The 22,770-nt window shown below is 52.4% G+C and overlaps 1 protein-coding gene across 1 annotated transcript in view; it reads right to left on the bottom strand.

The window, feature by feature from the left end:
* Positions 1-849: 849 nt before the first annotated feature.
* CRISPLD2 (cysteine rich secretory protein LCCL domain containing 2) overlaps positions 850-22,770 on the bottom strand; it is a 67,799-nt gene continuing 45,878 nt past the window's right edge. Inside the window, exons 13-15 of the mRNA XM_079799744.1 lie at positions 19,946-20,021; positions 12,990-13,123; positions 850-3,331 (exon numbers count right to left, since the gene is read on the bottom strand). Coding sequence (XP_079655870.1) covers positions 3,277-3,331; positions 12,990-13,123; positions 19,946-20,021 — 265 coding nt within the window. The 3' untranslated portion in view covers positions 850-3,276. The remainder of the gene's footprint in view (positions 3,332-12,989; positions 13,124-19,945; positions 20,022-22,770) is intronic.

Genomic DNA, 22,770 nt, shown 5'->3' with positions numbered 1-22,770 from the left:
AGGTGGAGCAGTGATGGCGAGAGGAGACAGGTCAGCCAGGCGCCCCCAGCATCGCTTGTGGGCTACAGTGCGTTGGAGCACGTGGGGACACAGGGCTGCGACCCCATGAACAGGGGCTGATGGCTGTGAAGAAGGTGACTATTTGAGACTGAATTGTGTCCCCAAGTTCACATGTTAACCCCCAATTTGTATTTAAGGAGGTAGTTAAGGTTAAATGGGGTCCTAAGGGTGGGACCCTGATCCAGTAGGACTGGTGTCCTTATAAGAAGAGACACCAGGGATGCACTCAGAGAGAAAAGGAACACAGTCAAGAAGGTGGCCGTCTACAGGCCAAAAAGATACCTCAGGGGAAACCAGCCCTGCCAGCATCCTTGATCTTGAACTTCCAGCCTCCAGAACCGAGAGCAATAAAATCGGTTGTTGAAGCCCCTGAGTCGTTCGTGGTCTTTTCTTATGGCAGCCCGAGCTGATGAAGACAGCGACAGAATGAGGTTGAGCCTCCTGTCACCACTCACCTCTCAGCATAGGACTGGGATCAGCATGCCAGCGCCACCAGGAGCTGCCGGGGAATGCAGACTCCGGGCCCACTGCACAACTGCTGGACCACAGTCGGAATTTGGTAGGTCCCCCACCCTGTGTGATTTCACACACCGTACGTCACACCTTCTCCTGCTATCAGGTGGAGGGCTCCGAGAGCCCCTGGAAACGCCGCAGTCATTAGCTTCCCCGCCACGCTCCTTCCTGGTAGAAGCCGTGTAAACAAAGTAGGTTCCAGCCTGTGAGGAGGTTTCAGCAGCTGTGCTTCACAAACTGCTCCGATGTCTCCGTAAAAGAGACGTCACAGGAATGTTTTAGAAACCAAACCAGTTTTATTGAAACAATAGCAATGTGGTCCCTGTTCATGCAAAGCACAAAAAAAATTTTTTTACAGTCAACGTTTGTACATAGGAAGTAGTAAAATACATCATTTTTCATAGAAAAAAAGCACACATGTAAGCTGCGGGCCGAGTGAGCCTACAGACGATATGACATCTCAGAACACAGGGGACAGAAATCCGGAGGAGACCGAAACGTTTCACGTCGGGGGCAGGCGACCCAGAAACCCTGTTGGCCTGGTTCACCATCTCTTTATGGGTTAAGTGCTGATGGCGCAATGGGTGTAATCAGGGAGCACCACGAAACACACAATTAGAGGCGGCCCCTGATGACAAGGGCTTATCATTTGTGGTCTTGGTTTTCATTTTCAGAAGGAAAATGGTTCCAGTTTCAAAATGTTCGTGAGGATGGAAAAGACACAAGGTCTGGCTCTGGGCAGGCTGTTGGAGCGATGGGCCCCGCTCACGGAGGCACGCGGGGACCTGGGAGCATGATCTACAGGGACGGGGTCTGCTTACTCCGGAAACCTCAGGTCCTGCCTCGGGCGGGTGGCTTCCAAAGCAAAGCCACGGAGAGCCCCCTGGGCTGTCACTCATTCTGAAAGCCCAACCTGGCCGGCGGGACAGAGCACAGCCACGGCCACCAAAGGCTGGTGACGGACGAGCGGGAGTCCGGCCGCAGAGCAGGTAACACCCGAAGTTCCCAAGGACTCAGGCCTTTGCAGGGAACCAGACACAATATCTGACAGGCTGGCCAGATTCTCTCACTCTGACATCTGGGGTTGAACAGTCAGAACCTACGCATTACTCCCAGCCCACAATGCACACAGCAAAAGCACGGTCCCGCAGATCTCAGCTCCATTCAGCAAAGAGCTTCATTGCTTATACCAACTCCCCAAGGGGGGGTGGGGAGAGAACTGTTCCCCTTCAGTTTTTGCATTAATTAAGAATGCACTCAAAGCACCAGTTGTGTATGTGTGTGTGTGTATTTTTTTTTTATTTTTTTTTTTGGTGATTCCTTTGCCTTTGAAATATTTTGATGGGGAGTGAAATCAAATTTGAAACTGGTGTTCACAAAAGTGATCTATTGGCCAGCCTGATGCTGGAGGGTGGAATTTTACCTTCTGCAAAGAAACACTATTTACAAAAGGGTATTTTATTTCACTGTGGGTTTTGGTCTGGGCTTATGAAGAACTTTTACGAAGTGAAGGAAGCCAGAGAGCACCACACTCCTCGGAGTCTCAGGAACATTTGGCAAGAGCTGTTCCACAAAAACAGGAAGAGGAATCCTTCTAGAGTGTTACTCTCTCTTGTGGTTATGATGCCGCAGGACCATTTCATAACCACAGGCTGTTCCTCTTCCCAGAGTTGCTAACCTCGGCGAAGAAGGTACTAAGGAATCTGCTAAAAAGTAGGTCACCGGACAGAAGGTGAATCTGCACGTTTAATTGTCTTTTTTTTTTTTAAAGCAGCAACCAAACACCTCTTCTTTGGCTGTTCTTAGATATCGCGGTGAAACCAACAGAGATGAGGAGTTGTTGTTGTTGTTTTTTTAAAAAAAAAGTGGGCTTCAAACAGAATCGCTTGCAAAGCAAATACCCCGGTGTGAACTATGACACATAAACTAGTCTGGGCTGGTGTGTGAGCCACAATGGGTAGGGGGTAAAGAAAGGATCCTGGTTCATTAGTCCTCAACGAGACCAAACGTCAGGACAGCAGACGGCCACATGGACGAAGGGAAGGACAAAGACAAGATAAATCTCTGGAGTTACTACTGAACTCTAAATAAACCAGCACTGCTGTATATAGAATCAGCCTGCTCGTGGCAGGACGCCAGCCAGGACAGTTGCCAAGGCAGAGCCTGAGTCTCGCTTCCCCAGCCCCCTGTTCCGGCCCATTTGTCTGACCAGCAAACATTAAACTCATTTTTCTCCATTGATATGAACGAACTGTGTTTTAAATTCTTTTTAAATAACTACCTTCTACCCTATTCCTGAAACTCCCCTTGCGTGTGCTCAGTCTGCCTCTTCCTGCACCCCTGGAGGCCTCACCCTGGGATCCCCGAGTCTGGTGCTCTCTCCACGCGTGTGGAATCCTCTCTTCCCAGGAGACTACATGAGGAGGACCATCTTGAGTGACTGTCTGTGCAGAGCGGGCAGCGGATGGAGGCCGCCAGGCCTCAGCAGGATCAGTCACCGGTTGTCCGGCCAGGCCCCAGAGGATGCTGTTTCTCCACGGCCCAGAGATGAAATAAAGGCACGGAGGATGTGACACTGAACACCACTCAAAGGAAGTTTCCTGCCACTCCATAGCCCCAGCCCACCCCCAAATGATAAAATAAAAACAAAAAGCAAAACCCAGAAGCCCTCTGGAAGACCCCCTTCTCCCCAGCATTGCGAGTTCACGGCCTGACAGCAAAGATCCGGAAGGCCTTTCCGTCCCGAGCCGTCTCCAAGCTGCAAAAGAAGGGGAGGGCCTGTTATCTGTAGAAGGGTGGATTTCCACAGTGACTTGAGCTGGGAAGGAAGGGCTGGGTGTCCCTCGTGTCCCCGTGGTGGAAGGACCCTGGCCATGGCTGAGGGACGCTTCTCCACAGCTGCTGGAAACAGAGTCTGCCCCAGCCAGGAACAGCTGGCAAATTCCATTCTCTTTGCCTGGGTCTGAATCTAGGTCAGGGTTGTTAAGTTATTTTCTTTTAACTCTGGGACTTACTGGCCCCAGTCTGTCTGAATTGAATTCACCCTCCAAAACTCCTGCCTGGTTTTTACTAACACCTGTCAACCCAAATAGTGGCCATCTGGCTGACCGATTAACCGGTGGGCATTATAACAATAATGCATGTGCTGCTGTCATTAAAATGGGCACACCGAATGCACTCAGATTTTGTGCCGAGCCCTGGGCAAAGTACTTTGTATACGCCTTTTTACCTTCCTCCCCCAGTACGTACCATTATGTATCCCATTTTGCAGGCAAGGAGATTATGCAATCATCTCACAATCTAATTTTAAATCATTACAACCACCCCCCCCCCAAAAAAAAGATCTTTCATGCCCATTTATAATCAACTAGAGGCCTGGTGCATGAAATTCGTGCATAGGGAGAGTGTCCCTCAGCCCAGCCTACACCCTCTCGCAATCCAGGACCCCTCGGAGGATGTCCGATTGCCGGTTTAAACCGGCAGTTGGACATCCCTCTCGCAATCCGGGACTGCTGGCTCCTAACCACTCACCTGCCTGCCTGCCTGATTGCCCCTAACTGCTCACCTGCCTGCCTGATGGCCCCTAACCGCCTCTGCCTCGGCCCCTGCCACCACGGCTTTGTTGGGAATAACTTCCAGAAGGTTGTTCGGCTATCTGGACTAACTAGCATATTCTGCTTTTATTATTATAGATTCCACTCCTCTCAGACCCTGGGAACTTCTCTCTCTATGGATTTGCCTATTCTGGACATTTCATGGAAATGGAACCCTACATTATGTGGCCTTTTGTGGCTAGCTTATTTCACCTAGCATAGTTTTTGAGGTTCATCCATGTTGTAGCAGAGTTGGTACTTCATTCCTTTTTGTTGCCAAGTAATATTCCATTATATGAATATACCACTTTTGTTTATCCATTCTTCAGTTGATAGACATTTAGATTCCACCGTTGGCTATTATAAATAAGGCTGCTATGTAAGTGAAGCATGTCAGTCAGAGAAAGACAAGTATCATATGATCTCACTCACGTGGAATCTAATTAACAAAATGAACTGATGAATGGAGTGGATGCAGAGACAAGTACTTGTGTGGGCATTTGTTTTCCATTGTTTTGGGTGGATACCTGGGTGCAAAATTGCTGGGTTGTAAGTTAAATGGCCTCTTCAATTTCTTAAAAAACTGCCCAGCTGTTTTCCACAGCGGCTGCACCTATTACACTCCCACCAGCAATCCGGGATGGGTTCCATTGCCTTCACACCCTCACCAACATGTGTTACTGTCTTTCAGCCATTGCTGGTGGCTGTCTGCACATAGAGAGGTTTCTCGGGCTTTTTATTCAACTGCATAGTCTTCTGTTCTGTTGCAGTATTATACTACAGGTAGCAGTCCTTTTAAATAGGTATTTAGTTATTTCTAATCTCTTGTTTTTGCAAACAGTGCTAAGGAGAACAACCTTGTCCCTGGCTTTTCACATAGGTAGGAGGGTGCCTGTGGACAAGCTCCTGGACGTGAAATTGTTGGATCAAAGGATGTGGGCATTTGTAATTTGGGAAGCTCACCAAATTGCCCTCCATGAAGACTGTACCAATTGACAACGCCCATCAACCCAGCAAATCATCCAGCTTTGTGTTCTCAGCCGATCTAAACTAGGGAAGGGCATCCAAATAGTTTTAATTTGCATTTGCATTTTGCTCATTATGAATGCGTTTGAGTGCGAGATGAAAGCCCAGCCCCATCCAAGCATGATTTCCTCAGAGTCCCCCCTCCAGATTGGAAACGGCTGGGCTAGAGAGCTGGCCTCGCCCTCGCGGGCTATTCGCAAGGTCAGGGATCCTCGGGGAACAGGCTGCTGGGAATTCCTCCTTGTTTCCCCTTTCCCCATGGCAAGCCCAGGCTTTTGGCTACCCTGGGATTGAACTTTTGAAATGTGGCTCCGATAGGAGCCCTTGGCGAGCTGGAGCTGTGAGGGAAGGCCAAGGGCCCAGGAAGAGCAGGATGCTTGGCCCCGTGGCCTGGGAGCCAGCCGTCCAGCGGACGACTCAGCGGGAGAGTGGCCACACGGGGGCTGGGTTACCCCCGGCTGCCCTGCTGGTTTCTGGAGAGCTCAGATTCCAGGCCCCGCTCAGGCCTCCGGCTGCAAGATTTCCCTGGATTCTTCGCCCAAATGAATAGTCTGGGAGAACCACCCGGAGCCACAAGGCAGTTGGCTCTTCCACGTGGTGGGCAAACCACACTGGGGAAAATGACCAGGGTTTGGGTCTCCTCTGACTCCTGATGGGGCAGGGGGTTCTCCCATTCCCAGGGCCCCAAAAAACCCTGGGACAAGGGGGCCATTCAGGCTGTCATCCAGACAGGTACCCCAAGGCACCTGGACATCTTGCCTGGACCTACCAAGCAGCCCCACTGAACAGCTCGTCCCCCTCAGAGGCAAGAGCAGGCCCACTGAACTGGCGTGTGTTCATTAGCACATCAGACACCGTGCTGACGGCTGGAGGGTCAGGCAGACCACGCCAGTGTGGCCCACGCACTGTCGCGGGCGGAGAAGCCCCCCGGCCCGGTTTGGGTTGCTCAAAACCTTCAGTGGGTCCATTTGTGCACACCTCAAATATTCGCTGAGCGCCAGGCCCTCCAGGGAAGCTGACAGTTGTGCATGTTTGAAATGAGTGTGATTTGAGAAATTATACGATAACCTCGTTTCCTAAATCTTGCCCTCTGATTCTATTTTTGGATTAGCTTGTCACTCCCATACAATATGTGAAGGGAGTGTAAATTGACAAAGCATTTCTTGGCAATTTTCATCAAAGGTATTGAGCAATTTTCATATCAAGGGTATTAAAAATCCCTCAACAAATTGCTGACCCCAGCAATTTGTCTGTCATTCGACCCATGTTGACTGAATGCCTACTATGTGCCGGACACTGGGTTGGGTGTTGGGGACATGGGGTTAACAAAACCAATGGGGTTCTTGTCTTCATATCATTTATAGCCTTGGGGGGGGGGAGGGAGGAGATAAGCAGCTAAATATGTGTAGGCAATAGTTTCAGAGAGAGGCAGGTCCTGGGAGGAAAATAAAACCCAGGACAACGGGATCACACCGGACCCGGGAGGAGGACAGCGGCTGAGACTCAGGGGTAGTAGGATGCTTCCTCAGGGAGGTGGCCTTTGTGTGTAGGACCGAATGACAAGGGGGATCCAGCCACAGGACTACATAGGAGCCGGGAGCGTCCAGGGTTGGATAAAGCAGGAGCAAAGCCCTAGGTGAGAGTGATCTTGGCATGCTCGAGGAGCAGAGAGAAAGCTAGTGAGGGAAGTGCTGTGCTGAGGAGGAGCAATGCACCAGGAGAGGGCGCAGAAGTGGGCAGGGCTGGCCGCAGGCGTGACCTTGCGTGGTAAAAGGAGCGGGTTCTGTTCTCCATTGCAATGGAGAGCCATTGGGGGCAGGGTTTACACAGCAGAGAGAGAGAGAGTCATCCTGTACATTATATAGAGATCAACGTGGCGGCCGTGGCTATTCTACCAAAAGGAAGTTACCTAAAGAAAGTGTCAATAAAGTACAAGGGCTTGTGCAAAGATGTTCTTTGCCGTGTTGTTTAATAAAAGAAAGGAGGAAGCAGCACGGATGTCCTCTGACCGGGTTAAGAAATGATGGTCTGTCTACCCAAGGGAACAGGGTGTAGCCACTGAGACGACGGTGTGGCCACATCGAGCCTGACGTGGAAAGACACTCACAGCCTGTGGCTGACTGAGGAATCAGCAGAACGAGACAGACAGCACGGTCCCATTTTATAAAAAAATGAAAAAGAAGGTGCTTGTGTATAATCAGAAAACAAACAAACAAACAAACAAACAAACGGGAAGAAGCTTACCAGGATGTGTAATGTCTCCTCCTAGGTGTTGGAGTTTCAATGACAGTAATTCCTTAAAATTAGTTACCGTATTTTTTGAAGTTTCTCTAATCTTATCTTAAAAAGAAGGAAAGAGAGAGAAAGGAAAAAGAAAGGGAGAAAAGGAAGGGAGGGAAGAGGGGGAGGAAACCAACACGAAAATTTCCCACAGAATTTGCAAGAGCTTGAGTTGGCCTGGGAAGCTTCTGGGGGGTTCCCTTTGGTTGACTCAGCTCATGAGGAGCCTCTGACCTACCGGACCAGCCGTGACAAGGTGCTCTGGGCAAGGTCTGTGGCCTCAGGGGGTGTCCCCGGTCTCTGCCTGGTTACTGACTCCCAGCCTTCTGATGGCCATCACCCTGCCCCTGCCGCTAACACTCACCCCCGTGCCAGCGGCTCTGCCCAGCACACACTCACTACACAACAGATGCTGCCTCCATCCTTCAAGACCTCACTTGTCCATCCATTCCTTGCAGTCACCCCACAGGATCTCTAAAGTTCTTCCCACTACAGAAAGCAACCAAGGCTCTGAGAGGCGCCACAATCTGCTCCAAGTGAAACACCTGTTCCAGGTGCCGTGGGATATGGACTCAGGACGTGGGACCCCTTCCTAACCATTATCCGAAATGGACGGGCTGTGGCCAGGCCATCCCTGAAGAGGGGGCTGGCTAACCCAGATGGCAGTGGGAGCCCCTCGGAGGCGGGGCCTGCACGTCCACAGGGAGCTGCAAAGTTAAGGCTGAGTCCTAGAGGGTTCCCCCCCCCCCCCGCCCCCCGTCAGTGAAAAGATCCCCATTTGGCACCGCCCAACACAGACTGGATTAAAGAGTGAGGACAGCTGGCCGTTCTGGGAGCAGGGTGACCTGTCCTGGGAGGGGTCGAGGAATTGCCCATGTCACCGTTGGCATAGTTCCCAATCTCCTTGTGAAATCTGTCTTTTAAAATGGTCCTGGCCTAAGAAAACGTCTTGAACTGATATTCACTCAGATGTCCAGCTTTTTCCTCAGAATATTTGCACAAAGCCCAGTCCCAACATCGAAGCTCTTTCTGACGTCCTTTCCTTCCTCTGCTATCCTCCACGGGCACGTGTGTGAGGGAAGGTGCCCGTCCCCTTACGCTGTCCCAATTCGGCACGGTCACCTTTCACAACGTTCAGGAAATCCTCCTCTAGAAAAGGTCATTGCCTAAACCAGGGGTGGGGAACCTTTTCCTGCCAAGGGCCATGTGGGCATTTCTAACATCATTTTCAGGCCATACACAATTATCAGCATAAAAATTAGCCTGCTGTATTTGGTCAAACACTTAACCAGCTCACCCGAATGCCTTGGCAGGGCCAGACTAAATGATTTCTCAGCCTTCTATGGCCCGAGGGCCAGACGTTCCCCACCCGTAAACCGGTACCACTTTGAAGCAGAACCAACTTTTGGCCGCGTGCTGGCAGCGCTGTTCAGGAGTTTTGTTGGTTTGAGTGATTGAGGGATTCCCTACATTTAGAACCCAGTGTGCTAGGAATGGGCTGCCGATGGCCAGGGCCCACATCTCCCTTGAGACTGACTATGACCACTCCAGGGTCCCAGCAGACACTGGGGACAGAGCCACCCTCTGGCCCCAGATTGATCCCCACATTCCCTAAGGCAGTGGTCGGCAAGCTGCGGCTCGCGAGCCACATTCAGCTCTTTGGCCCCTTGAGTGTGGCTCTTCCACAAAATACCACGGCCTGGGCGAGTCTATTTTGAAGAAGTGGCGTTAGAAAAAGTTTAAGTTTAAAAAAATTGGCTCTCAAAAGAAATTTCAGTCGTTGTACTGTTGATATTTGGCTCTGTTGACGAATGAGTTTGCCGACCACTGCCCTAAGGGGAACAGGCCCTGGGGAAATGTCTCAGCCTGGGCTCTGTGCAGAGGGTTGCTGAGGTCCCATCCGAACAAGGGGAAGATGGGGCAGGGCCACACTGGAGATGTCCACGCATCTGCTGCAGCCACGTCACCAAGCAGGCGCCTCTGGACGGTAAGTCGGGGTCCTGCTTGACGCTGTCAGCTCCCTGCACCTCCTTCTATAACAGAACCACCCAGTGCCCCGCTACTACAGTATCTCCACATCTGTCCCCCAACTCGACTGTAAGGCCCACGAGGGCAGAGGGCAGGCCGGGTTCCCTGCTGGTCCTGGTGCCTGGACACTAGGGCTCACCCCGCGTAAGACGTCTGATGTGAATGGATATTGGGAGGACGGATGCAAGAGGAAAGACTGCATTTCTTAACAAGTCTCTTCCTTGTCCTGAAAGGCAATCTATCTAAGGCTGTTTCTTATGATCAAGTTGGTTGGCACCATGTGAAAAGAGCCATAGCATCTTGATGTTTGCAGCAGACCTGAGAAGGTATACCATAGGGAGAAGGGCCACCAGTTTCATCGGACACTTACTATGAGCCACGCCTATGAGCCACCAGTAAGCGCTTTGCACATACCGTCTCATTCATCGTCATGGCAACCATTGGATGCGGCGGGACCGCGGCTGGGGGAGACTGCCTACCCGAGGACACACAGTGCAGCAGGGTCCCAAACGCCATCGGCCCTACGTGCCCTCTGGCCTAGCCTCTTCCCTCCATACATGCAGGGTGGACCCTGTCATCTCGGTGCCATGGACCCAGCGCAGGTCCTGGCACACCGCGTGTAGTAAATGAAGACTCTTAATGGCAACATGTCAGAATCATGTACAGTGTTGACTACGTGTGCCAGGGACACGGTGCCCTTCCATCACCCTTACAGTAGCGGTCCTCGCCCTCCAGTGTGCCTCAGGACCCCCGGAGGGCGGGTCTCAGCCAGCCGAGCCCCTCCTGCAGTTTCTGACTCGGCGGGTCTGAGGTGGCCCGAGGATCTGCTCTTTTAACCAGCGCCTGGTTGACTGGGACGCTGCTGACCTGGGGAGCCCACAATGAGTTCCCCAAACCTTACCACCACTCAGGGGGTAGGAGCTATCATTTCCCCCTTTACAGGTGAGGAAACCGAGGCACAGAAAGTGGAGGAACCTGCGCAAACATCATCACAGATTCCAGCCTGTAGGACGCGGGGTGTGGGGCAGGGAAGAGTCCAGGGAAGAAGGGGAGCAGAGTCCCCGCTATGGGGGCGCGATGGAAGCTCACTAACCCTTTCTGAAAGCCACTAACACCTTCTGAACACTGCAGCGGGCTTCAGCCACGTTGGGCCTGGGCAAAGCTGCCTGGCTGATGCTCATAGTAACAGTGGCCATTCAGGTGGGTCCCTGGGGAGAGAGAATGAATGACGGGCCTTCCTGGGGAGGGGGGCGTAACAGTGAACAAGAAGCCCATTCTGGGACCCCGTCTGGGTCCCCTGCCCTCCCCAGACACCCACCTTTTGGAAGCCACACAATAAGCCCTTTTGCGGCCCTGGGAGCTGCGGCGATGTCCTCAGGATGGTACAGGCAGAGAACAAAGGCCGACCCACCACGCCGCTTTCTCTTACAGAGCCCGATAGATTGGTGTCCTGGGATTTCTTCCCAGCCTGGCCAGGAAATTCCACCTCATCAGCGGCTTCATTTCCCTCCCGTTAAATCAGTGGAATTTCCCTTCATTAAGCTTTTCCCAAACAAAGGTTGCAAATGCTGAGGGAGAAATTGCATGAGCAGTTAGCTGTAGCTTCCGTGGCTGAGGGCAGTGACGGTGCAGGGGCCCCTGAGAAGCAGCGTGTGCGATTCCCGTCACCGGGATTCCGCAAGGTCTTCACACACAGCACCGCTCGCCCGGAGGCTCAGCGCGCTCTGGGAGGATGGGGGGGGGGGGGAGGGGGGAGGATGGAGCCATGAGACCTTAAGGTTCAAGGAGCCTTAGCGCATCTTGTGTTCTTGATTTTATACACCTTTTCTAAAGAGGGCCCTCCAATGTAAAGTCTTCAGCATTCCCCTGTGTTAAGGGCTGAATTGAGCCCTGTCCCCAGTTCACATACTGAAGCCCCGACCCCAGCACCCTCAGGACTGTACTTGGAGATGAGGCCTCTAAAGATGTACTTAAATTAAAGTGAGGTCATTGCGGCAGGTCCTGCCCCAGTATGACTGGTGTGCTTGTAAAAAGAGCTGGGCATCATCTCAGCAAATACCCCCACCACCCTGTGAGGTAGAGACTATTGTTATCCCCATATCGCAGGTGAGAAAACCGAGGCTCAAAGAAATCAGGCAGCTGTTCAAGGTCACAAAGCTAGTAAGAAGCAGAGTCTCCAGACTCTCTGCTGTCATTTATGTAACAACTAGAGGCCCGGTGCATGAAATTCGTGATGGGGGGGTGTCCCTCAGCCCAGCCTGCACTCTCTCCAATCTGGGACCCCTCGGACATCCCTCTCACAATCCGGGACTGCTGGCTCCTAACCACTCGCCTGCCTGATTGCCCCTAACCACTCTGCCTGCCAGCCTGATAGCCCCCTAACTGCTCCTCTAACGGCCTGATTGACACCTAACTCCTTCCCTGACGGCATGATCGTCCCCAACTGCCCTCCCCTGCCAGCCCGCTAGCCCCCAACTGCCTTCCCCTGCAGGGCTGAGGGGACTGGGGGACTCCGGCTGGATGAGGTGGGGCTGAAGGGACTGGGTGCCGCAATCTTGTGGCTGTGGGTGCCGCCATTTTGTGAGAGCATGGAAGTCAATTAGCATATTCCCTCTTTATTGGCTGTGGGTGCTGCCATCTTTGTGAGGGTGTGATGTTCAATTAGCATATTTCCTCTTTATTAGATAGGACATGTAAGTACATTATTATGGAGCCATATCAAACCACTATCTATATATATAAAAGCCCAGCAACCGTTATGGTGGAATGACCAGAATGACCAGTCGCTATGACGTGCACTGACCACCAGGGGGCAGATGGTCAACGCAGGAGCTGCCCCCTGGTGGTCAGTGCATTCCCACAAGGGGAGTGCCGCTCAGCCAGAAGCCGGGCTCATGGCTGGCGAGCACAGCAGTGGTGGCGGGAGCCTCTCCCGCCTCCGAGGCAGCACTAAGGAGCAGCGAGCCTGGCTTCTCAGGGATCAGGCCTAAGCTGGCAGGTGGACATCCCCTGAGGGATCCTGGACTGTGAGAGGGTGCAGGCCGGGCTGAGGGACCACCCCCCGCCCCCGAGTGCACAAATTTCGTGCACCAGGCCTCTAGTGTAACTATAATTTGATCCCACTGTTTGTGGGGGGCAGGGTAGACAGGAACACATGCACACATAGAAAAGGGACCACAGGGATAGGCACCAAAAATCTAAGAGCAACTCCCCCAGGTGACGGGTGACAGATGGCTGTTTTCCTATGGACTCCTCTGATGTTTCTAAATTTTCTAAAAAATCATGCATTGGTAATAGAAAGAGACAAGCTCTTACTCTGAAAAGAGGAAGGAAGAGGACAGTACAGGCTTCTCCTGGGTGTTCTGGTAAGAACAAATGCACGTCTGCCCAAGTCTCATCTTAACGGGCACCGTCCTGGGCCCTCTGCCGGGCCCCCCAGGGGCACCCCTGCCGGCCTTGGGTGTGGAGAGTTGGGGAGCGCAGTCCTACCTTTCAGACTGGACCCCGTTCCTGAGCGAGCCCACGTACGTCTTCTTTTTATCGACTGGCATCACGTCCACGTAGCCCCCACTGTCGTTCCTGATGACTCCCGCGTGCACGGCCGTCTTACAGATGCTCGAAGTCTGAAAGCACAGGAAGAGCTGTGGTCAATGGCAAGGGGTCAGGCTCCAGGGTGAAGGTCAGCCTCCTGCTGGGGGTCAGCCTCCTGCTTGGTGGCCATGTCAACCTTGAGGAAAGGACCATCACTACCTTGATTCCTCAGTGGTCTCTCCAGAGAGACCTGACATCATTTGTTCATTCGTTCATTCATTCATTTGTTCAACAAAGATGTTCTGAGCACCCACTATGTGCTGGGCACTGTCCTAGATGCAGGGGGATTCCACAGGGAACAAAACGAAGACCTTGCCTTCACAGAGTGAAGGGAGACAAGTAAACAAATACAAAAACAAGTGACTTGGGCTATGAACAAATAAAACCAGATCGTGAGATAAAATGACTAAGTGGAGGGGCATTTTTAGGACGGTTAATCAGGGAAGACTGTTCTTGATGGGCCATTTGCACTTAGATCTGAGTAACAAAAAGGAGCCAGCCACAGCCATGGGAGCATCTCCGGGCAGAGGAAGCAGCTTGTGCAAAGGCCCTGGGGCCCTGTCCAAGGATCAGAAAGAGGCCTGGGTGGCTGAGTCAGGCAGAATGTGGCAGGAGAGGCGGGAGAGGGGAGCAGGGGCCAGTCACGTGGTGCTGTGAGGACCACAGCACAAGTCTGGGTTTATTCTAGGTGGCAGGGGGGCCGCTGGCTTCCAAGCAGGGGCAGGGTGTGCTGTTTTCCACAGTCATCACGTTGTCCAATTCCTGGGTAATAAAACCCTTGAGTAAAACGTTCACTAGGGCCTTAACTTACCCAATAGAAAAGTGGGTTGGGTTGTCTGAGAGTAATGAATCAACATTTCTCAAATTCGTTCAGGGTTGGAGTGGCTGGCGTTTGCTAAAGATGCAGGCTGCTGGGCCTCACCCTGACCTACGGATACAGAATCTCCCCAGACAAGGGCTGGTGGTTCTGAGGCATACTCCAGGCTAAGCATGGTAGGTAGCACCCTCATGCCTCTTCTATGATCCTCTCAGCTGGCCTGTGCTAAAACCCCACACTCGCCGTGGCAGCGGGTCCCAATCTTCACAGCAACTCAGAGCATCTTTTCCTGATGACAATGCCTGGACCCCTCCCCCACCCAACCCCACCAATTCAGTTGCTCTGGGATGAAGCTCAAGACTCAGTATGGTAAACATGAGTGAACTTTTGGAAAGAGGGGGATACTTGTGGGTAGAAAACAGAGTCACCCGGAGAATGGCCCCAGTGGCATCTAATGATCCACTCAACCAGGCCGATGGAGTCGGCTGCTCAGTCTAGCTCGGCACGTTGCCAACTTAAAGATAAAAAGTCAGCCCTAACCGGTTTGGCTCAGTGGATAGAGCGTCAGCCTGCGGACTGAAGGGTCCCAGGTTCGATTCCGGTCAAGGGCATGTACCTTAGTTGCAGGCACATCCCCAATAGGAGGTGTACAGGAGGCAGCTGATCGATGTTTCTCTCTCAGCGATGTTTCTAACTCTCTATCCCTCTCTCTTCCTCTCTGTAAAAAATCAATAACATATATATTTTTTTAAAAAAGATAAAAAGTCAGACCCGACACCACTGGGCAGGAAGACTGACTTCAAGGCCTGCCCTCACTCATAGCCCAGTGACCTGTGGCCACCACAGGGGCTCGGCCTGTGGCCTGTGGGCTCCGTGTGGGGTGAGGGTAGACGGGGCCAGGTTAGCTGTGCTTTATGCCATCCTGTGGGTGCATGGAGTGGGGGACACAGGCCCCTGCCAACCACGTCCTGAGTGGGAAAACGTAAACATGCCACGCAGGCTCACTCCGCAGGAGGGCGGGTCTGGGCTTTGGAGTAGCTTCATGCCACCCCGCTGCACAGTACGGGGGACCCCGTGATCACTGTGGGGCGACTGAGGTCCCAACCACTGCTTAACCAGCCAGCACCTCCTTCATGAAGAGAGCAAGAGAGGGAAGAAGACAAGTACATTCCACGTGCAGGGGGTACCAAGAGGAGTCAACTTCACAGCCACGGAGAGGAGAGCGGGGGAGGGGGAGGGGAGGTGCGGTGCGATGGACAGAGTTTCAGATTTGCAAGATGAAAAACTGGAGCTCTAGGACCCGACGATGTGAACATAGTCAACACTACCCACTGTACACTTACACCTGGTTAAGGGGGAAATTTCACGTATTGTATAGTTTACCACGGTTAAGAGAAAGAAAAGGGAAGAGAGGGGGAGAGGGAGAGAAAGACAGAGACAGAGAGAACGCCACGCCCAAGCCTAGAGAACACGTCCCTTCCAGAGCTAAGCAGCGGCCCCCTAAGCGTGGTCAGCCAGGCTCTGTCCCCGGCACGGCCCGCCACGTTTCTCTGTCCCCCTGTCCTTACCATTGTCCCTGGCCCGTCTGTGTGTGGAAGATGTACCCTGAACTGCTCTTTGAACGGGACAAGCAACCCACCTAGCAGGTTCCCAACACCAGACATGAGAGGATGGAGCAAATTCTCTGAGAACTTCAATCTCGCTGAGCTTATTCCTGCTCAGAGCCCGCAGCCGTTCAAAAACTGCATCATGCCCCTCTCAAGGGATCTGCCCTTCAGATCTGCCCTTCAGTCACTGCCTGGTCCTTCGAAAAACCAGGTCGTTCCGGAGAAGCTGCTGGTTTTGCACAGGAAGAAAAATGCTTCCTGCAGAAGGCCCGTCGCTGCCGGTCCCCTGGAAAGTTAGCTTGCTGTTAAAAAGGTGGCAAGTGCCCTGGCCGGGTTGCTCAATGGTTAGAGCGTCGGCCTGCGGACTAAAGGGTCACGGGTTTGATTCCTGGTCAATGGCACGTACCTCGGTTGCAGGCTCAATTGCCAGTCTGGGTCACAGTGCATGTGGGAGGCAACCAACTGATCTCTCTCTCCCCTTCTCCCTCTCCTCCCTCCCTTCCATTCTCTCTAAGAATCAATGGAAATATATCCTCGGGTGAGGATTTAAAAAAAAAAAAAAGGTGGACAGCCCAGAGCCCACGCACATTCATACTAAGTGCTGGAGACCTGGACTTCTTGCTTCCCATGACTGGTTTACCTGGTTTCACTGAAGGCCAGTTTCTTAAGTCCTGCCCCTACACATCTCATCTTCTTCAATAAATGAACGAACGAGGGCAGGTTCCTTAGCCCGAAGCGGCCCGCAGGGGGGCTGTGAGGCCCTGGAGGTGCGGGCAGAGCTCTGGGTGCCTGTCGGGCCAGCAAGAACCTTCCCGGGGCCAGTGCTGAGCACAGGAAGCCCCTCCGTCCCAGGCAAACCGGGACAGGTGTCATCCTGTCACCACCCCCAGGGAAAGGACGCACAACTTTCCAGTTCTCAACAGGGTCTGTGCCCTCGAAGCTGGAGAAGCAACCCGTTGACAGCCCTCTCAGGGCGGCAGGGAGACTGGAAAGAGACGAACATGATCGGACGCCTCCACATCCGCGCGGCAGGTGAGCTCTGTCAGTGAGCACAGCGCCCTTTCTGCTCTCACCGGCAGCGAACTGCCATTTTTTTCTTTCTCTCCCGGTATTGCTCACCCTGCCGCCCGAGTTACCAGAAGGGGAGCCCGGGGCTGTTTCCAGGGGAGACCAACACCCCTGCTGCCCCGCATCGGCCCTCCTGCAGGCCCTGGCTGGGGAGCCGGACGCGTGACTGACTGTTGCCAAGAGGCGGTGCCCTCCGGCTGTGTGCCCTCTGAGACAGGCCTTCCCTCCGCCCCGAGGACTTCCGGATGCCAGAGGCAACTCGGAGCCGTGGCCAGGCCTCTGCCAACCTCACACCCACGGCGGCTCTTTCTCACGCGATAGGCCCAGTGTTCGTCCCTTATCTGCACACACATCTTCGTCCCCGAGGCCGAGCACACATTTTCTTCCCTTTTCTCCCCCCTTTCCCACACCTCTCCCCTCACCCAGCTTCCGTAAAGGTACAGGTTGTCCCTTTTCTCCGCGCAGGGCCCCAGTAACAGGAATATCTGAATGTTTACTGACAGCTGTCCTCGGCAGGATCTGTCTCTGGGTGACCATGGTAAGCCCCAGCGTCTCTATTTTCTAATGTAAAGGGGGGATCAGCTACAGCTTTGAGCATCACCAAGGCAGGCCCTGTTCCAAGCGTTTCACGCGCACGGATGCAGTCAGCTCCCGACAACCCTGAAACGTAGGTGTTATCAGTAGTCCCTCTTGACAGTGGGGCAGACGGGGGCTCGGGGAGGTTAAGTGGCAAACAGCAGAGCCCCGGCCGCCACCCAGAGCCAGCAGGCCGCACCCTCTGCTCAGGGGCCACCTCATCAACGGGCCATTGTGCAGATTAAGTAAGATCAACGGCTGATCGCAGGCTTGCACACAGTAAGTGCTCAGTAGATGTTTGGTAACCAGACAAAGACCACCACCCTAATCATTACTGTCACGCTCGCTATTGTTGAAAATTATCGAGGGACGGTCCTCCCTAACCCGTGGTCCTCTATGCAGTTCCGGACCAGTGCGTGCGCATCACGGGGGACTCTGGCTCTACCCCAGACCCACTGAGTCAGAAATGCTGGGGCGGGGCCTGGAAGTCTGTTCGAACAGCCCTCCGGGGATTCTGATGCATAAGTACAAGAACTAATCCAACCACCGCGGAGATAGGGAGGACAGATAAGAACACTGAGGTGGCGGGGGCGGGGGGAGGGGGGGAGGCAGGGCTTGCCCACCATCCCCCAACTAGTAAATGCCACAGGTGGGGCTTGAACTCTGGTCTTCTGACCCAGACTTGGTGCTTGGGCTACACCCTGATGCTTCTCCTGCCTGCAGCTCACCGCAGAGCGAGGGGTCTGCCAAGTACTCTGGGTGAGCAGGCAGGGACTGCAGCTCTGTGAGGCCCTTCGAAGATCCGGAGACAACGCTCCCAAAATAAATCTCTTAGCTAAACAGACATTTTCCAAAAGACATCACCATTTCCCAGAATTCAGAGTGACCTAGAAACCAAGGCCAGAAAAGAACCTCTGGGACGGAGGTAGCGTTCTTCCTTCCCTCCCCACCCCCGCTTCCCGCCCTGCCTCCTCCTCCTCTGTTCTTTCTCCCTTCCCTCCTTCCTTCTCTTGCTTTCTGAAGCGCTGTTTAAGTACTGACCCCTGGAGCATCTTCGTTTATTTCGTTCTTCAACACACGTTCATTGAACACTTGTCGTGTGCCAAGCTCTGTCAATGAGCGCTGTGATTCCCACATCGCAAAACTCTGAAGAATGAGTTCAAGCCTTCACACAGGCTTCACCCACATGCCTGCTACCATCAGTGTGCCTATGGGTGCAGGTACACTCAGGCACCACAGGATGGAATGAAGAGAGCCGAAGGCAAGACACGCCTCGTGGCATCCCACGTCTCCATGTACTAGCTTGTGTGATTTGGGGCAGGTTATGGGACAGGTTATTCTGAGCCTTATTTTTCTGCTCTGTCAGATGGAGGTAACAAAACCTGGAGGTGGTGTTTTCAAAGACCCTAAAACATAGGGAAAGGCAGCTTTGTGTTATTACTCAACTTATATCAAGTTCTTGTATTTCTTACCCTTTGGGAAGGGCTTGGTTTTTTTAGGCGTTCAGCTGCTATCTTGTTTGGTGCGTGTAGACTTAGTTTTCATAGCTTCATAGATACACCTTTTGTGTCATTTCATAATGAATCGTGTTGTCCCATTCAGTATGCTGAACCTTCAATTCTACTTTATAGGATAGAAATATTGCCACTCCTACTTTAGTTGTTTGATTCTTTGAATTTCGCTGGAATCAGTATAAATCATTTAAAAATCAAAGTCTCTTTCTTTTAATAGCAGACTTTGGTTCAGACATTTAGTATAATAATGTGTGTGTGTGTAATTTTACTCCCTTTTTAAACTTTTAGAACTCAGTGTTGGCTAAGCAGTTTTTGAGGAAAAACAATGACTCATTTAAAGAGGAAAGAAAAAAAGACAGGAAAGCGTTGGCCATTCGGCTGCTCTGACCTCGTAGAACTCAGTGTCCTCACACTCGCAGGGACCCAGAACAAACGAAGGCAGATGAAGGCAAAGACGGCGATGGTGTGTGAGCGAGAACCACAGAAATGAAGATGAGAAACAGTGGAGTGAAAATGCTGGCTGGGGATGAGTGGTGCTAATCTAATCACGGAAATCCAGATCTAGAAGATCCCCTGGGCTAGAAAGCCCGAGCTGGCTTGTTTAACAGTGAGGTAAATGACTTGGCAAGATCACGCAGACTGCTGGGCAGAGTAGCGGCCATGCTCACATCTGCCGGGTCACCGTGTCCCTAAGCCCTGGGCAGCTGGAGGATTTACTAAAGGAAAATCAGGCTGAAGCTTCCTTGCTAACGTTAGGAGGGAAATATGGAAGAATAGGCTCCAGTATAATCAGTGGTTATTAACGAGAAGAAAATTCGTGTGATTTGTATTTTCCTTTGTGTGCTCATAGCTCAGGGTATATACCCAGCATAAAAGAAGTGCAGTGAGCAGAGTGGACCAGTATCTCCAAATGCATCAGGAGAGCCGGAAAGGTCTCTAACTACCTGGGAAGTGAAGTATGTGACACATGAAAGCTTTCGGGTTAAAGATGCGTATCCATCCATGGGGAAGGCAGGATTCAATTTACCAAACTATGAAAACGTGTGCGGATGGTGAGGCACTCCTGCATCTGTATTCAGACGCGCCCAGAGGTAGCCGGACAAATAGCCCTGTAAGTGGGAAACTAGGGCAATGGTTGCAGAAATGACTGGTCTAAATTTAGCGGGAGGCCCAGGAATGAGATCTCGGGTTTCTGGTATCCAGACCTTGGAATGTGGTTTCTGAGGGTTTAATAGGCTTTGAGAGGTGGTCACTGAATGCCAGCATACTCACGTCTGCATAGATGTTGGTGCCAAACACAGGAGCCCAGTAGGATGGCTCGTCTTTGCAGTACGCCGGACAACGAACTCTGGAAAACAAGAAGCGTTTGTGTGACGGTCATGGTCAGCGGGAAACAAAACTTCTTGAGAAGCAGCTGGCCCTCTTTCTTTGAATTTCAAGATGTAAGTTCTTAGATGGAAGGAAACTATCATACTGTTTATTCTTAAAAAGACAAACAAAAAACAACAACAACAACAAAACAAAAAACTAAAGCCCTGGCTGGGTGGGTCTGTTGATTGGAGCATCATCCTATACACCAAAAGGTTGTGAGTTCAACCCCTGGTCAGGACACATACCTAGGTTTCGGGGTGTGTACAGGAGGCAACCAATTTGATGTTTCTCTCTCACATCGATGTCTCTCTCTCTCAAATCAATAAACATATCCTCAGATGAGGATTAAAAAGAAGAAAAAGAAAAATATATACTCCTCCCCCTCTGGCCGTGGTAAAGATATGTTTCCTCTTCTTAAATGGTTCATACAGAATTTAAAACCCCCGTACAAAAAGACACTCACTCACAGCACGGTGAGAGGGAATCAATATCGCAGGGAGGTGAGGGGGGACTGTCAAAGGTGGTCCCTCCCATTCCCGGGTGTGGGCCAGTTCAGACCATGGGCACATTATGGAGATTATAATCAATAGACTTTTTAAAGGTCACTTCCCTGTGCGGGGGAGGAAAGGGTGGAGGGCCCTCACCTCAGTGAGTCACAGACTATTCCAGGGAGGGGGCGCCGATAACCTGAGGCGGAAAGGCGTGAGGTCACTGCTCTGTCAGCCACCACATCCCTGCCCTCGGCACAGGGGATGAGGAGCTGCCTGGAACTGGAGATGGGTGGGCCCCGCAAAAGGCAGGGACTTCCCTTAAGAAAAGGCCTTTTGTCTTGATCTGGAACAGTGCACCTCAGCTGGGGCCCAGGGAGGAGAAATCCAAATGTGGCCCGGAAGCCACCTGGCCCCAGGACAGCAGGATCGCGGGAGGGAAAGCAGCCAGGCAGGACTGAGGACCTGAGATGGCGCGGGAGGGCGCAGGGGGGGCAGAGAGAAAGAGGGTGTGTGCGTGTGAGGGATTTAGAAAAAGAAACCAGAATTTAGATAAGAACGTTCTTTCCTAGATCTTCTGGAATGGCAGGTCAAAGCCTGCGTTTTGCATACGTGTACTATGTCAAGTTTTTCTTCTTGTGTTGTATTTGGTTGAGAGCATTTCCTTCAGCTTCTCTTTAATATTTGGTGAAATCTACTAAGAGGTTGTTGTCTCCACTTGATCATTTGGTGGGGGGAGAGTCAGAACGGTGGTGGTGATGGTGATAGTGATGGTGATGGTGATGGTGATGGTGATGGTGGTGGTGATGGTGATGGTGGTGGTGGTGGTGGTGGTGGTGATGGTGGTGGTGGTGGTGATGGTGGTGGTGATGGTGGTGATGGTGGTGATGGTGGTGATGGTGATGGTAGTGATGGTGGTGGTGATGGTGGTGATAGTGGTGATGGTGATGGTAGTGGTGGTGGTGGTGGTGGTGGTGGTGGTGATGGTGGTGGTGATGGTGATGGTGGTGGTGGTGGTGATGGTGATGGTGGTGATGGTGATGGTAGTGATAGTGGTGGTGGTGGTGGTGATGGTGGTGATTGTGGTAGTGATGGTGATGGTAGTGGTGGAGGTGGTGGTGATGGTGATGGTGATGGTAGTGGTGGTGGTGGTGGTGGTGGTGGGAGCCTGTGAGAGAGCCTCCAGAGGAAGGCGAGTAGCAAAGGGGAGGAGTCAGGGCCCCCTGTCCAGTCTCCAGCCTCCTGTCCCTCGCCTGCTCCCTCCGTGGGCTGGACTCTGCTCACACCTCAGGGGTTTCCACCTCTCAGTTTTAAGGTCTTTCCCTGGGAGAACCCACAAGCTTCCAGGCCCAGGATAAGAGTTCACCGGATGCTACATCACCAGCATCTGAGAGGACCTCGTGGGCACTTCAGACACAAACGCTAGGAGGACACTCTTTATTTTATGTTATGATGCATCCTCCTCCAAAATCAGCCAATTAAGGTTTGGAAGATGCGTGTAAACCTAGTCCTTAAACACACTGCGGCACATTCGCAGAATGGAGCATCATCGTCGACATGAAGGAATAAACCGGACACGCTCAACAACCCGAATGGCTCTCGGGAGCACGCAGAGAGGGGGCCTGACACAAGGTCTGCATGCTGTGGTGCTCCACTTACATGGAATCCCACAAAAGGCAAACTCAGGGGCAGAAAGTAGATGGTGGTTTGTGGGGATGTGGGGAAGGGGAGAGGGAGGGGAGGGCCTGACCACAGGGAACTTTCTGTCTTGATTGTGGCCATGGCTGCACGACTGTGCATTTATCAAAACACGTCGAGTTGCAAACTTATAATGGGTGAGTTTCACTGTATGCAAATTACACCCCCAAAACTGGGTTTTCATAAGCTGCTTCTGAATTGAGGCTCCGGCAGAAGACTCCACGAGCCGAGTGACATGGGACAAGCAGCACGCAGCCCGCAGGGTTCTAGACTGATCTAAGAGGTCCCCGTGACAAACCTCCAGGTCTGCCTGAGGGGCTTGGAAGGAGCCGTGTGGCGAATGAAGTCATTTCTACATGTGTACGCACTCCGACCAGGGAGGGGCGGAGCCGCAGGTGGACAGAGCCATTTCTCAGCTAAGTTCCCAGAACTGAGCCTGGGACCAGCTGCCCACTGGGCTCAGCCAGTAGCGTCTAACGAGGCTGGTCCCCGGCGGGCCACTCCCGGAGATCCAGCTCTCAGTGGTCAGGGTAGGGTCCC

This window comes from Cnephaeus nilssonii (genome assembly GCF_951640355.1).
Source record: "Cnephaeus nilssonii genome assembly, chromosome: 20".
Taxonomy (NCBI): domain Eukaryota; kingdom Metazoa; phylum Chordata; class Mammalia; order Chiroptera; family Vespertilionidae; genus Cnephaeus; species Cnephaeus nilssonii.
This window is presented reverse-complemented; position numbering and strand designations above follow the sequence as displayed.